The following is a 13,233-nucleotide window of genomic DNA, read 5'->3' as shown; positions in this document are numbered from 1 at the left end:
GTTTCAATCAATTAACATATAACATGTACCTCCAATTTCATTCAGCAAGGTTGATAACTTCTTGCTGAAAGTCAAGAAAACAATAGCATAAATTTAAAGCATCACAAGAAGAAGTTGAAAATGTTGTGTTAAGCATACCTCTAATCATAGTTCAAAGTATAAAAAAAAACCTGGAAGTTAGTTCTGACAGAATCATTCATTAGATACATATAATCCTTGGAGATTAACATTACAGAACATACCTATTTTGTTTATTGTGATTTTTTATTGTTCTTTTCCAAATTTTGATGAAATAATTGCCTCTGTATAAATTTTAATTAGTAACCACAAATGAAAGAGTTCTACTATATTGATAGTGACATTTTTTATTTATCTATTTGTTTATTTGTTTGCCTTCCACTTTTTCTGAATCTCTAGTAGTAATAAGATATTTCTATTGAATAATCAAAACAAACTTACAGACTAGGTTTAATAAACTGACTAGACAGTAGAGCTTCTTTAATACTGCATGGTGCATCTTCCAATAAAACATTCATTGACCTGAGAATCTAGATGAAGTAGAAGAAATGACATGCTTTAATATAAAGGAAGAATTACACTTAAAATGTTTGTAGTACAAGCTGGAAACCAAGCAGAAAAACAATTATTTAATTTGTTCAAGTCACAATTTTTGTTGCTGTTGAAAAACCTGAATGAAAGATGAAGATGTGAATAAATGTACACAAAATACATTTTCATTCTATTTGATAAAGAACACTTAGTAAATATATTGATATGCTGGTTGTAATATTAACCATACTAGAATTGTACAACAGAACTAGAAACAAATGTTCATATAAACATTTCTCAATACTGACATAATGACAAAAGAAACTAAATATGTCAACATGAAAGGTCAAGACTTACAAAAAAGCTTGAAATCCATTTTGAGTAGTGAATTATTTTCGAAGTCATAAGCCCTTAACTCAATCTATAACTTATCATAGTAAACTTGCATATTAAAATTCAGCTCAATATGTGAAGACAGTTACACGTATGTACAACTGTTACTGTCAAAGTTCAAGGCCTGTAAATTTGACAAAAGCTGACCCAAACTTTAAAGCGATCTGTAATTCATCATAGAAGACTTACATACTAAATATCAGCTCAATACGGGAAGACATTTTAATGAATACAAGAATGTATCCATTGTACACGGATACCCAAATCGCATCATCATTTGCTATGTTCATTGGACCGGGAAATTAGGGTAAAAACTCTAAATTGGCATTAAAATTATAAAGATCATATTATAAGGAAAATGTGTACTAAATTTCAAGTTGATTGGACTTCAACTTCATCAAAAAATACCTTGACCAAAAACTCTAACCTTAGGCAGGACGGACGATCGGACAGACGGACCAGAAACCATTATGCCTATAAATGGGGCATAAAAAGTTTGTTAAACTGTTAGTTGCAGAATGACAGAATGGGGTTAATATAATTTCAAGATTTTTTTCTTGGTATTGAATAATTTTGTTTTTAAATCTTTCTTTTTTCATGACAAGTTACAACAAAACATATTTAGAAACACACAGTAAATCATTGATCACATTGAAATACTAAGGCTATTCTCTATTCATGCATTCCTTACACAATAAAATTGATTATTCTTTGAATTCTTAATTTTGTGGTTTGCTGTGACCCATAAATTGATCCACCATGAATATAAACGAAACATATTGTACTTACTTCTAATCTATGTCTAAAATCTGCTGCTTCATTTTGTAGAAGTGAATCTAAATAAAGTTGACAAAATTTCTGCACAAGTGAAGCTTTGGCTACAAATAAACATATAAAATAAACTGTAATAATTATTATAATTCCTACCCCTGTACTCTTTAAATATAACACTTTAAGGTAGTTTAATTGTATACCACTATTAAATATTTTGTATTGTAATATAGCAGCACACAACCAGTCTAGTTCTTAGCTTAAATCTGCAAACTTTAAGACAAAATGCCAATTCAAGAACAAGACAGTTTCTATAAAGACAAGAGTGCACACGCTGAAATGTCTTGCCTGTTTTACTGACATTTATTTATGTTGAAGGTCTAAAAGATGAAAGTTTTATTAAAAGCATTACAGAAACATAGCATTTTAAAGCTCTATGAAAATGATGTTTAAGTAAAATTATACCTGCCAGACAGAGATATACAACTCACAATTATTTATACACCAAATACTGTAAATTCAGAAATTAATGCAAGGTTTTTATTATTGCGAAAAATGCAACAGAGATGTAAACACAATAATTTAAACTCGCATTTAGAAATATTTTATATGAAGTAAATAGGATATTTCTCACAATCGTAAAAATTAAAATCGCATTCAAGTCTAAAATGGCAAAATTGCAATAATAAATGCACGCATTAATTTATGAATTTACAGTATAGTTATAGATAAATAGACTTATTGCTATTATTTATATTTGAATAAACAGACAAAAACACATTAACTTAACATTGACCAATGAACCATGAAAGTGATGTCAAGGTCAGATGATACCTACCTGCCCACCATACAATAATTTCATCCACCAAATATAGTTGACCTATTTCTAATAGGTACTTGAACTAGAGGCTCTAAAGAGCCTGTGTCGCTCACCTTGGTCTATGTGACTATTAAACAAAGGAAGCAGATGGATTCAAGACAAAATTGTATTTTGGTGATGGTGATGTGTTTGTACATCTTACTTATGAACTTGGCCCAGTAGTTTCAGTGGAAAATGTTAGTAAAAATTTACAAATTTTATAAAAATTGTTGAAAATTGACTATAAAGGACAATAACTCCTTAGGGGTCAATTGACCATTTCGGTCATGTTGACTTATTTGTAAATCTTACTTTGCTGAACATTATTGCTGTTTGCAGTTTATCTCTATCTATAATAATATTCAAGACAATAACCAAAAACAGCAAAATTTCCTTAAAATTACCAATTCAGGGGCAGCAACCCAACAACGGGTTGTCAGATTCATCTGAAAATTTCGTGGCAGATAGATCTTGACCTGATAAACAATTTAACCCCATGTAAGATTTGCTCTAAACGCTTTGGTTTTTGAGTTATAAGCCAAAAACTGCATTTTACTCCTATGTTCAATTTATAGCCATGGCGGCCATCTTGGTTGGTTGGCCGGGTCATCGGACACACTTTTTAAACTAGATACCCCAAAGATGATTGTGGATAAGTTTGGATTAATTTGGCCCAGTAGTTTCAGAGGAGAAGATTTTTGTAAAAGATTACTAAGATTTATGAGAAAATGGTTAAAGATTGACTATAAAGGGCAATAACTCCTAAAGGCGTCAACTGACCATTTTGGTCATGTTGACTTATTTGTAGATCTTACTTTGCTGAACATTATTGCTGTTTACAATTTATCTCTATCTATAATAATATTCAAGATAATAACCAAAAACAGCAAAATTTCCTAAAAATTACCAACTCAGGGGCAGCAACCCAACAACTGATTGACCGATTCATCTGAAAATTTCAGGGCAGATAGATCTTGACCTGATAAACATTTTTATCCCTGTCTTATTTCCTCAAAATGCTTTGGTTTTTGAGTTATAAGCCAAAAACTGCATTTTACCCCTATGTTCTATTTTTAGCGGTGGCGGCCATCTTGGTTGGTTGACCAGGTCACTCCACACATTTTTTAAACTAGATACCCCAAAGATGATTGTGGCCAAGTTTGGATTAATTTGGCCCAGTAGTTTCAGAGGAGAAGATTTTTGTAAAAGATTACTTTAATTAACGAAAAATGGTTAAAAATTGACTATAAAGGGCAATAACTCCTAAACGGGTCAACTGACCATTTTGGTCATGTTGACTTATTTGTAGATCTTACTTTGCTGAACATTATTGCCGTTTACAGTTTATCTCTATCTATAATAATATTCAAGATAATAACCAAAAACAGCAAAATTTCCTCAAAATTACCAATTCAGGGGCAGCAACCCAAAAACAGATTGACCGATTCATCTGAAAATTTCAGGGCAGATAGATCTTGACCTGATAAACATTTTTATCCCAGTCAGATTTCCTCAAAATGCTTTGGTTTTTGAGTTATAAGCCAAAAACTGCATTTTACCCCTTTGTTTTATTTTTAGCCGTGGCGGCCATCTTGGTTGGTTGACCAGGTCATGCCACACATTTATTAAACTAGATACCCCAAAGATGATTGTGGCCAAGTTTGGATTAATTTGGCCCAGTAGTTTCAGAGGAGAAGATTTTTGTAAAAGATTACTTTAATTAACGAAAAATGGTTAAAAATTGACTATAAAGGGCAATAACTCCTAAACAGGTCAACTGACCATTTTGGTCATGTTGACTTATTTGTAAATCTTACTTTGCTGAACATTATTGCTGTTTACAGTTTATCTCTATCTATAATAATATTCAAGATAATAACCAAAAACAGCAAAATTTCCTCAAAATTACCAACTCAGGGGCAGCAACCCAACAACCGATTCATCTGAAAATTTCAGGGCAGATAGATCTTGACCTGATAAACATTTTTACCCCATGTCAGATTTGCTCTAAATGCTTTGGTTTTTGAGTTATAAGCCAAAAACTGCATTTTACCCCTATGTTCTGTTTTTAGCCGTGGCGGCCATCTTGGTTGGTTGACCGGGTCATGCCACACATTTTTTAAACTAGATACCCCAATGATGATTGTGGCCAAGTTTGGTTTGATTTGGCCCAGTAGTTTCAGAGGAGAAGATTTTTGTAAAAGCTAACGCCGGACGACGCCGGACGCCGGACGCAAAGTGATGAGAAAAACTCACTTGGGCCTTTGGGCCAGGTGAGCTAAAAAATAATATATATAAACTGTTTTTGTTTAATTCAATTTACATAAATATGGGTTAAGTTGTCCCTTATCAGAACTTTCGATTTCAAATGCTTTCCAACTACATATTATGTCATTATTGATTTGGCCTTTAACTTTTTCCAACTGATTTTGTTTTTGATGTGTTAATCGTTCTAGCAATGTTCTTGTTAAGGTACACAAACACGCGTGCGTGTTCAGCTATCAATAAGAAGCCGAAAACATGCTTCTATTCAACATTTTTACCAAACATTTACTTTGGTTTTAATTCATTGTATGTTATGATAAATTCCGAGTAATTTGAAAAAATATGACAGCATGTCACACCCTTATTGGATAAACACCAAGAAGATCGAAATGTTTTCCTAAACACGTGTACCTTTTGAGCAACGGAAAATTCCAACAAGGACCCATTACATCTACTTGATGCTTTTAATATTTTAATTTTATTTTCGAATGTTTTTCCACCATATTATCTAACATTACAAATTAGGTCATACTTTCAAAAAGATGAAGGACCAACAAAATTTTGTGTTTGACAGAAAATTCAAAGTTTCAAAAACACTTAAATAAAATTCTTGTTAATCATGAAACTGGAGTTAATTCTAAATTAACAGTATTGTTCAGTAATATTCTTATTTTACCTCAACCTTTTATCTTAAGGTGGTACCTAACACTACAGGGAGATAACTCTGTAATATCAGCTAAACGTTTTAATTTCGTTGAGTTGTGAAGGCAATATAAAGCTTCTCAATGATGAAAATTAGTGTTTGTGAAACTACTATATAACCAGTGTAATTTTTCTGATGAAACGCTTGGTTCAAATTTTTTGAATTTTTAATATTTTTGTTAAAGGGTCAAAGTAAATACTTTGGTCAAAATTTTATGAAAATTAAACGAGACAAATAAATTTTAGTGAAAGTGTTGGGTACCACCTTAATCAGTTATTTGTTACACTTTGTATACAATTACCTTCAGCTGAAGATTCACTTAATATCTAAAATAATACAAAATGTAATTTTAAACAGCTAGTAAGAAAAAAAATCTAAATGTTTATATTTTCTAAAAAATTAGCAAAGTCAACTAAAAATTCTCAGACATGGGCAAAGTTCTTACAACTTAAAAATCATTGAAAGAATATGACAGTGCAAATTGGTTAGACTTAAAAGAGTAAAGTGTGTTATAATGTTGCTATTTTGTCTTTTGTGTCCTTTTTATTTTTATACTGACATTACTGTTTTGTTTTGAACAAAAAGATTTACCTACCGATAATATAATAGGATCTGATGAGTCAAGCCATTTCCAACTGTTTTTTTTTTTTGTTTTTATGTTATGCTGTGCTGTTACTTGACTGTCTGAGGATATGTTGAGGGTTGGGCACTCGTTCATCAACATGTTCAACCACACAACACTACATTAGTCAGGAGCCTGTAACTCAGTGTTTGTCATTGGCTGCAGTCAGTTATATCTGTTTTTTTTCGATTATAGTTTCGTCATAAATCCTACCTTTGTTTATTTGTTTGAATTTTTCATATTTTGTTGTGTTGTTGTTGCCCTTCATAGGGGAGTATACAATGTGGGTTTCGATTATTCTTAATTACTGTCTGTAAAGTGACCTCTAGTTGCTTAAATCCATGACATTGGGGTAAATAAACCCAAAAAACAAAAATCAATTGCATATTAACATTGAAGCACAACAATCATCAATGTGCAAATTTGATTGGCCTGATATCTATTCTGTTGATTCAATTGCTTTGAAAAAGATCAAAATGTAATTACAAGAAAAAAAAAGAACTTTAAAAAAGCACAAATTATAATCCAGGCAAGAATGAATTTCCTACTATTATCAGCCAAAGGAAAGTAACTAGAACAAATTTAGAAAATTCAGCATCTTAATTACTAAATTTGGTGAAAAAAACATACCTTATACTTGAAAATAAGAATGTGATTGTGTTTCAGTTACTCACATTTATGGCATCAAAAAACTGTTCCATTAACACATACATTTCATCACTTTTCTCTGTTTTACATTCTTGCTTCAAGTATTGAACTGCTTCCTGGACTTAAACAGAAATTTTGTATAATAAATACATTTGAAGCTATAATTTGTAAAAAAATATCTGCTTATATATATTTATAAGATGAAAATATATTACCTAATCTGCATTTCATTTAGAATTAAGATTTTATCTATTGAAAATTTTGTCAATTTATACATGTGTGACATCTATTAATCTATTGAATGAATTTTCTTTTTAAGCCTAGGATCCTGGCTAACTACTTGACTGAAGAATCAGGTATTGATGACAAGCACCAAAATCTCAAAATCAAATTAATACAACACAGTTGCAGCATTAAGATGACAAATAACTAGTCTGCAAAATATTTCACAGCAAACTATTTTCTCAGGAACAACCCAATTTAAAAGCATAAAGGAGGTTGGTAAGTTGTTTTCTATTTAACTAATGAGGTTTGTGACATATAAACAACATATAAAACCACCTGAATGCTATGCTGAATTTCAAAAATAAAATGTATCCAGAAATACAAAGTTCAACGAATCCAGTATCTGATCAAAATCATAACCTTCTTTGATATCTTGAAGACTAAAAGTTATATAATCCAACTTCATGTAAAAGTCTGATGTTTGGTCATTCCAACATATGTTTTACTATGTTTCACTAGTTTTGTTCATGTTGAATCTAGAATTTCTCTCAAGCAATCCTAGTTTGCAATTACATTGCATCAGTCTATAGTTATGTCATTGGTAAGTTTAGTTTAATGATCATTGAAGGAAAGAAGCATTTTCACATGTTGCAAACTCTCATAATAGTTATCCTATTGGCAATCATACCATAAATGAGAGCAATAACTTGGTTTTAAAGACAATATACATGTATAAATATATAAGCAAATGATGGCAATATTCAAACATATTATCTTTTTTTTTCAATTACAAATTTAGTAATCTTTGCAGTTAATGCCATATTTACTAAATATAATTGTTTATGCACAAATGAAGGTGTATGAATGAAAAGATTAATATGTCATAAAAACTTATCATCTGCAGAAATTCTTCACTGATTATGAATTCAGTGAAAGCTACACCAGCTCTACCAATATCTTGAAGTATGAGAAGTAAGTCCTGTAAATCTTCATGCTGAAATGGTCCTTCAAGAATGTGCAAGCTTACAGCCTATGGAAATACATTAAACAAGAGTACAAAGATCAACATAATAAAATTATTCATTAATGTTCATCAACTTCAAGAATCATAAACCTTGAAATATACATAAAATTGTGTTTGGCTAATGATATTACAGGCCAATTCAACAAACCAAAACTATTATTGCATATTTCATAAGTTTTTAACAGCTAACAATAATGTAGATTCATTATTATTTGTTGGATACCGATTTTCGCCCATTTCCTTGGTAAAGGGAAAAGCCAACCAGTATTAAATTACTATAGAAAAAAAAATCAAATTTTAGCCAAAAAAAACAAGCAATAAAAATCATATAACCTAGAAATAATTATAAGAACACATTATTTATAAAATGTCATTAGGATGGAAGGTTTCATATCCAAATCAAACCTTTTTAAACCAGTGTTCCTTTATATAATAGTACATGCTCATTTTATTTCAATTGCAAGACACAGTCATCAAATAACTGGATTTGGATGGTAAGCATTATCATTATTTCACTGCACTCACTGCATACTAACAACCTTGCCTGTAGCAATAGGCTAAATACTTTACCAGTAGATCACCAACAGATCAGTTTGTTTTAAGGTGTTTCAAACTGTAATTTCGTAAAACCATTTTAGTAATTGGTATTGTAAAACATGGCAAAGCCTTCTAAATATCCACATTAAAAGAATCTATAAAGGCAAGGTGATGAATGAGAGTAATAATTTTTTAAAAACATGTACATGTTTATATGGTTGTAATTATTACCTTACAAACAGTTGTCTTTGTATTCAAGTCACTGCAAGAAACATCTCCTGAATTTACCCAACTCTTCAAGTCAACTATTTCTTTCAACATTTTGTTGTTCTACCTTTTTGTCTGTTTATGACTTGTATTTAGGCCTATTTAAATAAAAATACATGTTGTTGTTTAGATTACATATACATTGTGCAATGAAATTACATAGAAAAATACAAACTTAAAATTGAAGATCTGAACATGTTTGCTGAAATTAGGTAGTGCAATTGTGTAAAAATAAAGCTAAAAAAAGCATGGTCTTGCAAGACTGGGGTTTGAAATTAGTGCTCTCTAGCTTGCCAGAGGAAAGTTCAGTAACTGTATTGTATGACAGGTTTATGGTTTTCAAACAACAGTATACTACTGTTGCCTTTATTTACGACCCAAAGCTTATCAAAGGCCACAACAGGTGTCACAATTTGTTGTTATTGGTAACATGCCTATTAAATTAAAAAAAATTCCCGCAAAATTCAGTAAATCTTCACTACAAAATGTACTTAATTTTTTGATGATGACTATCTTTGTCACCATCTTACGGTGTTTATATATCTCAATTTGTACGATTCGATCGTATATGTAACAAGTTTTAGATTTTAAAGAGAGCAATTTATGTATTACTAATAAATTATTAAACAAGGGTTTTCGATATCACAAACTAGTCAAAACATTTACTAAATTTTATCATCAGGCCAAATAAAAATATATGTGTGGTTCCAGTTACATAGTTTTAAAAAATAGGGTCGGTAGGTCGGCAATTTTTTTTTTGAATGTCAAAATCCGGAAAAAAATCATGTGTTTACTAAAATTGTTTCTTGTATTATACACACCCCAACCGGAAGTCTGCCATTTTTACATGTATTTGGTTGTATAATAAAGTCATGATACGTTTTTAGTTAATTTTGTTGCATTCTGTTATGAATTCTTGCATTTTAGCCATAATAGATACTTGTGATGGAAATTTAGATGACAGAAATCTATGAATTTAATTATTTTAATTCATAATCCTCAAAATTTGATCGTTTGAAAATTTAAAAAAAAGTTCTAGGGTCGGGGGTTTTAACTAGGGTTGGTCGGGTTACTGGAACCACACATATATTTTTATTTTGGCCTCAGTACAAGGACATCATTTGTAAATATAACTCAACATGCAGACTTCTTATACTTTCAGGTATTTAACATCCAATCTTTTATGGTAATATTCTTTACAAAGCACAAAAATGTCAGTATTCAACTCAGACACTAACAAAACCTTTAAACAGACTTATTAAGAAAGGATATAGTTACAATACTGTTGTCAGGTCATTAGAGATTGCATATTTTGGCTTCACTTATCATGCTTATAGGGTCTTTCCATCGGAATTACACACATTTCTTTACAAACCAGTTGTTGGCATGACACAGGTTATGTTCCTTTCATATAATTTATGATGGTATAATATGAAACTCCCAACGGGAGGGATTGTGCCTGATATTCATATGATGAAGACATAATCTTTCAATCAGTTTAATTGAGGTCTGAAGCTGGCATGTCAATAAATGCTAGTAGTCTGTTGTTATTAATGTATTATTGTCATTTTCTTTATTTTTTTTTGTTACCTCTTCTGACATCCGACTTCTCTTGAACTGAATTTTACTATTGTTATGTGTTTACTTTTCTATATTGGCTAGAGGTATAGGGAAGGATTGAGATCTCAAAAAACATGTTTAACCATGCCTCATTTTTGCGCCTGTCCCAAGTCAGGAGTCTCTGTAAGACTTGTATGATTTTTAATTTTAGTTTCTTGTGTATAATTTGGAGTTTAGCATTATCACTGAACTAGAATATTTATTTGTTTAGGGGCCAGCTGAAGAATGCCTCCGGGCACGGGAGTTTCTCCCTGCATTGAATACCTTTAAGTGACCTTCTGCTGTTGTCTGTTCTATGGTCCCATTAAAAGAGGGATATCCCTTAAACAATACATATTGTCTCTCAGACAATATGTTTTTGGATTTTTTTGCTGTTGAAGCCTTTTAAGGTTCATGTGGACCCTGTGACTAAAATGGTTGCGTTTTTACCTCAAAATTACAGACAAACCTGTGCATCTGGAAAAGTTTTAAAGCATAGCATGCCTTAAATAAAAAAAAAATCAAATATGTTTTATGTTTTAGAAAAATAAAAACTGAACAGGATTTTGCAGTGCACTTTTTTTCATTTCTCCAGAAGGTGCTAAAACTAAGTTAGGTTTGAGATCTTCCCCACAGGTTATAATTGAAGTGAGCTGTATTGATAATCAGATTGACATGGAAAATAGATACATGACAACATTTTGTGATTTAAACTGTGTACCTGAGTGGACCATAAGAGAGCCGTGGTTAGTACATCCAACTACTAACACAAAGGTTCCTGATTTCGATTCCCGTCCGGTATGAAAATTTCAGTCTGAATTTTGACTGACTTGCAAAGTGGAAAGGGATTAATATAAGTTACAAAACTTGTTTCCCAATCCACTATAAATAAATATGTTTAAACTAGTGGACCATATTAGGTGAAACTCAAATGTCTAGGGCATGCTATGCCTTAATTAAAATTTTTTCAGATGCACAAGTTTGTCTGTACTCTTTTTCAAGGTGAAAACGCAGCAATTTTAGCCAAAGGCAAAAGGTCTACATGAACCTTAACTTCAAAGACAAAGAAGGGAATCATTAAATATATATAATTCATATTTGAAATAAGTATTTTAAAAGAGGTGTTCTCTTATCTTCAATAACAAAGATTGAATTCATAGTTGTGTTTTGTCAATATAATATTAATACCAGGCAGATAGACATTCTTTTCTGGGAAGAGTTTCTGCAAATAATGTAAACATATATGACATGTCATGCGTGTCATTTTAACATTTAACCATAGGCTGATACAGGGTCCCACCTTAAATGGGAAAAATTTGGTTGATTATATAGGGATTCACTAAAGCAATACTATAACTGGAGCAGCACTCCCCCCTTTATTAGTGAAAAGTTTGTTTTACCCCAACGGGAATCATTACTTTGAAATGTTATATCTCTCATCATATTATACAGAGGTTGTTCACAACTTGTTGAAAAGATGACGAGCTTATACATCTACATTTTTTTTGTTATGGTTTGGTGGCCAGACAGACACTAGGAGTGAATGTTCTTGAATCGCCCTTTTTACTATAATACTATTTTTTTTAGAATGGAGCTCGATCTGTTCTGTAGCAAACAATTTTTATCAGGTCCGGAGAACATTGCCATGCTTTGTTTGAAAACTTTTAACAATTGTATAATGTTTCATCAAACAATCCCATACATCTCCCTTGACGTTCTTTCGTATCAATAACACGTTTTCCCAACGGCATATCGCATTGTTTTCATTCAGCAGACGACTTCTTTATTCCACTAGGTGGCGACCTCTAACCTTTGTGACGTCATATGGCGGGAACCTGTCATCTGTCAACAAAAGCATGTGCTCGCCAGATGTAAACACGACAATGAACGATACTGTTGTGCATTTACATCCATTATACATGCGATTTTTTTTAATTTTATAGATATTTTATTAATTTATTGTTTTATTTTACCTTGATTTATACATGCATATAATTTTAAAGAGATAAAATTAGTTCATTTTGATAAGAATTACATTGACAGCAAACTGCAGAAATTGCACATGCTTTGTTTAATATATTTATAAATTTTTATTTTAAAGTAACTTTTTTGTATATCTTACAATGATATATTACTATTTTGTAATGATAAAACGTTACCTTAATTTGTTTTTTTAATCTTATTTAGCGAAATGTGCCACGTCCTTGGATGAAAATAAGTAGTTGGTATGCACACATTACAAGTTTCTTTTTCCCGCTTGCAAATTGAACATTAAATAGGACGCGTTGCTATTGTTACAATTCACCAGCGCCACCAGGTGTCAATAGTGTGCAGAAGTGCATGCAAAGGCGGGTTACTCTAATCATTTTGCATGGCAAATTTCATGCAACTATATAGATGGTATGTGAACCGGCGTTATGAGCTAAATATTAATAAAATAAATTTGTGTGAATATTTAATCCAATAAACTTGCTTTATATCACACTTTTATGGCTAATTATTTGAAATGCAGTCGTTTGTGCATCAAAAAACTGCGTAGGAGATTTTCTAAGATAGTTTACTTCACCTGGTATTTTGAGGGATTTGTATTATTATGTCGACAGATTGCTCATTTTGATTTGATTTCTGTTCTTTATATTTTAATTTCAAGCTAGCTTAATTATTTTGAAGCTGAATAATCTGCATATTGTGCCTCATAACTTATAAGATGATTGCAGCTGTGTAACATGTTAGTACAAAATTTTACTTCTTCAAGTTTTTCGTGTTCATGT

At 31.3% G+C, this 13,233-nt stretch overlaps 1 protein-coding gene across 2 annotated transcripts in view; it reads right to left on the bottom strand.

The window, feature by feature from the left end:
• Window positions 1–12,683, bottom strand: part of LOC143056448 (uncharacterized) — a 102,679-nt gene extending 89,996 nt beyond the window's left edge. The window contains exons 1-8 of one of the 2 annotated variants that reach the window (XM_076229537.1): window positions 12,622–12,683; window positions 8,828–8,961; window positions 7,931–8,065; window positions 6,837–6,932; window positions 5,842–5,866; window positions 1,732–1,820; window positions 460–548; window positions 30–64 (exon numbers count right to left, since the gene is read on the bottom strand). In XM_076229537.1, coding sequence (XP_076085652.1) covers window positions 30–64; window positions 460–548; window positions 1,732–1,820; window positions 5,842–5,866; window positions 6,837–6,932; window positions 7,931–8,065; window positions 8,828–8,917 — 559 coding nt within the window. In that variant the 5' untranslated portion in view covers window positions 8,918–8,961; window positions 12,622–12,683. Of the gene's footprint in view, window positions 1–29; window positions 65–459; window positions 549–1,731; window positions 1,821–5,841; window positions 5,867–6,836; window positions 6,933–7,930; window positions 8,066–8,827; window positions 8,962–12,164; window positions 12,280–12,621 lie in introns of those variants that run through there. The other variant, XM_076229531.1, reaches the window with a different exon arrangement.
• Window positions 12,684–13,233: the final 550 nt, after the last annotated feature.

The sequence above is a fragment of the Mytilus galloprovincialis genome, chromosome 1 (genome assembly GCF_965363235.1).
Source record: "Mytilus galloprovincialis chromosome 1, xbMytGall1.hap1.1, whole genome shotgun sequence".
NCBI classification, from domain to species: Eukaryota; Metazoa; Mollusca; class Bivalvia; order Mytilida; family Mytilidae; genus Mytilus; species Mytilus galloprovincialis.
This window is presented reverse-complemented; position numbering and strand designations above follow the sequence as displayed.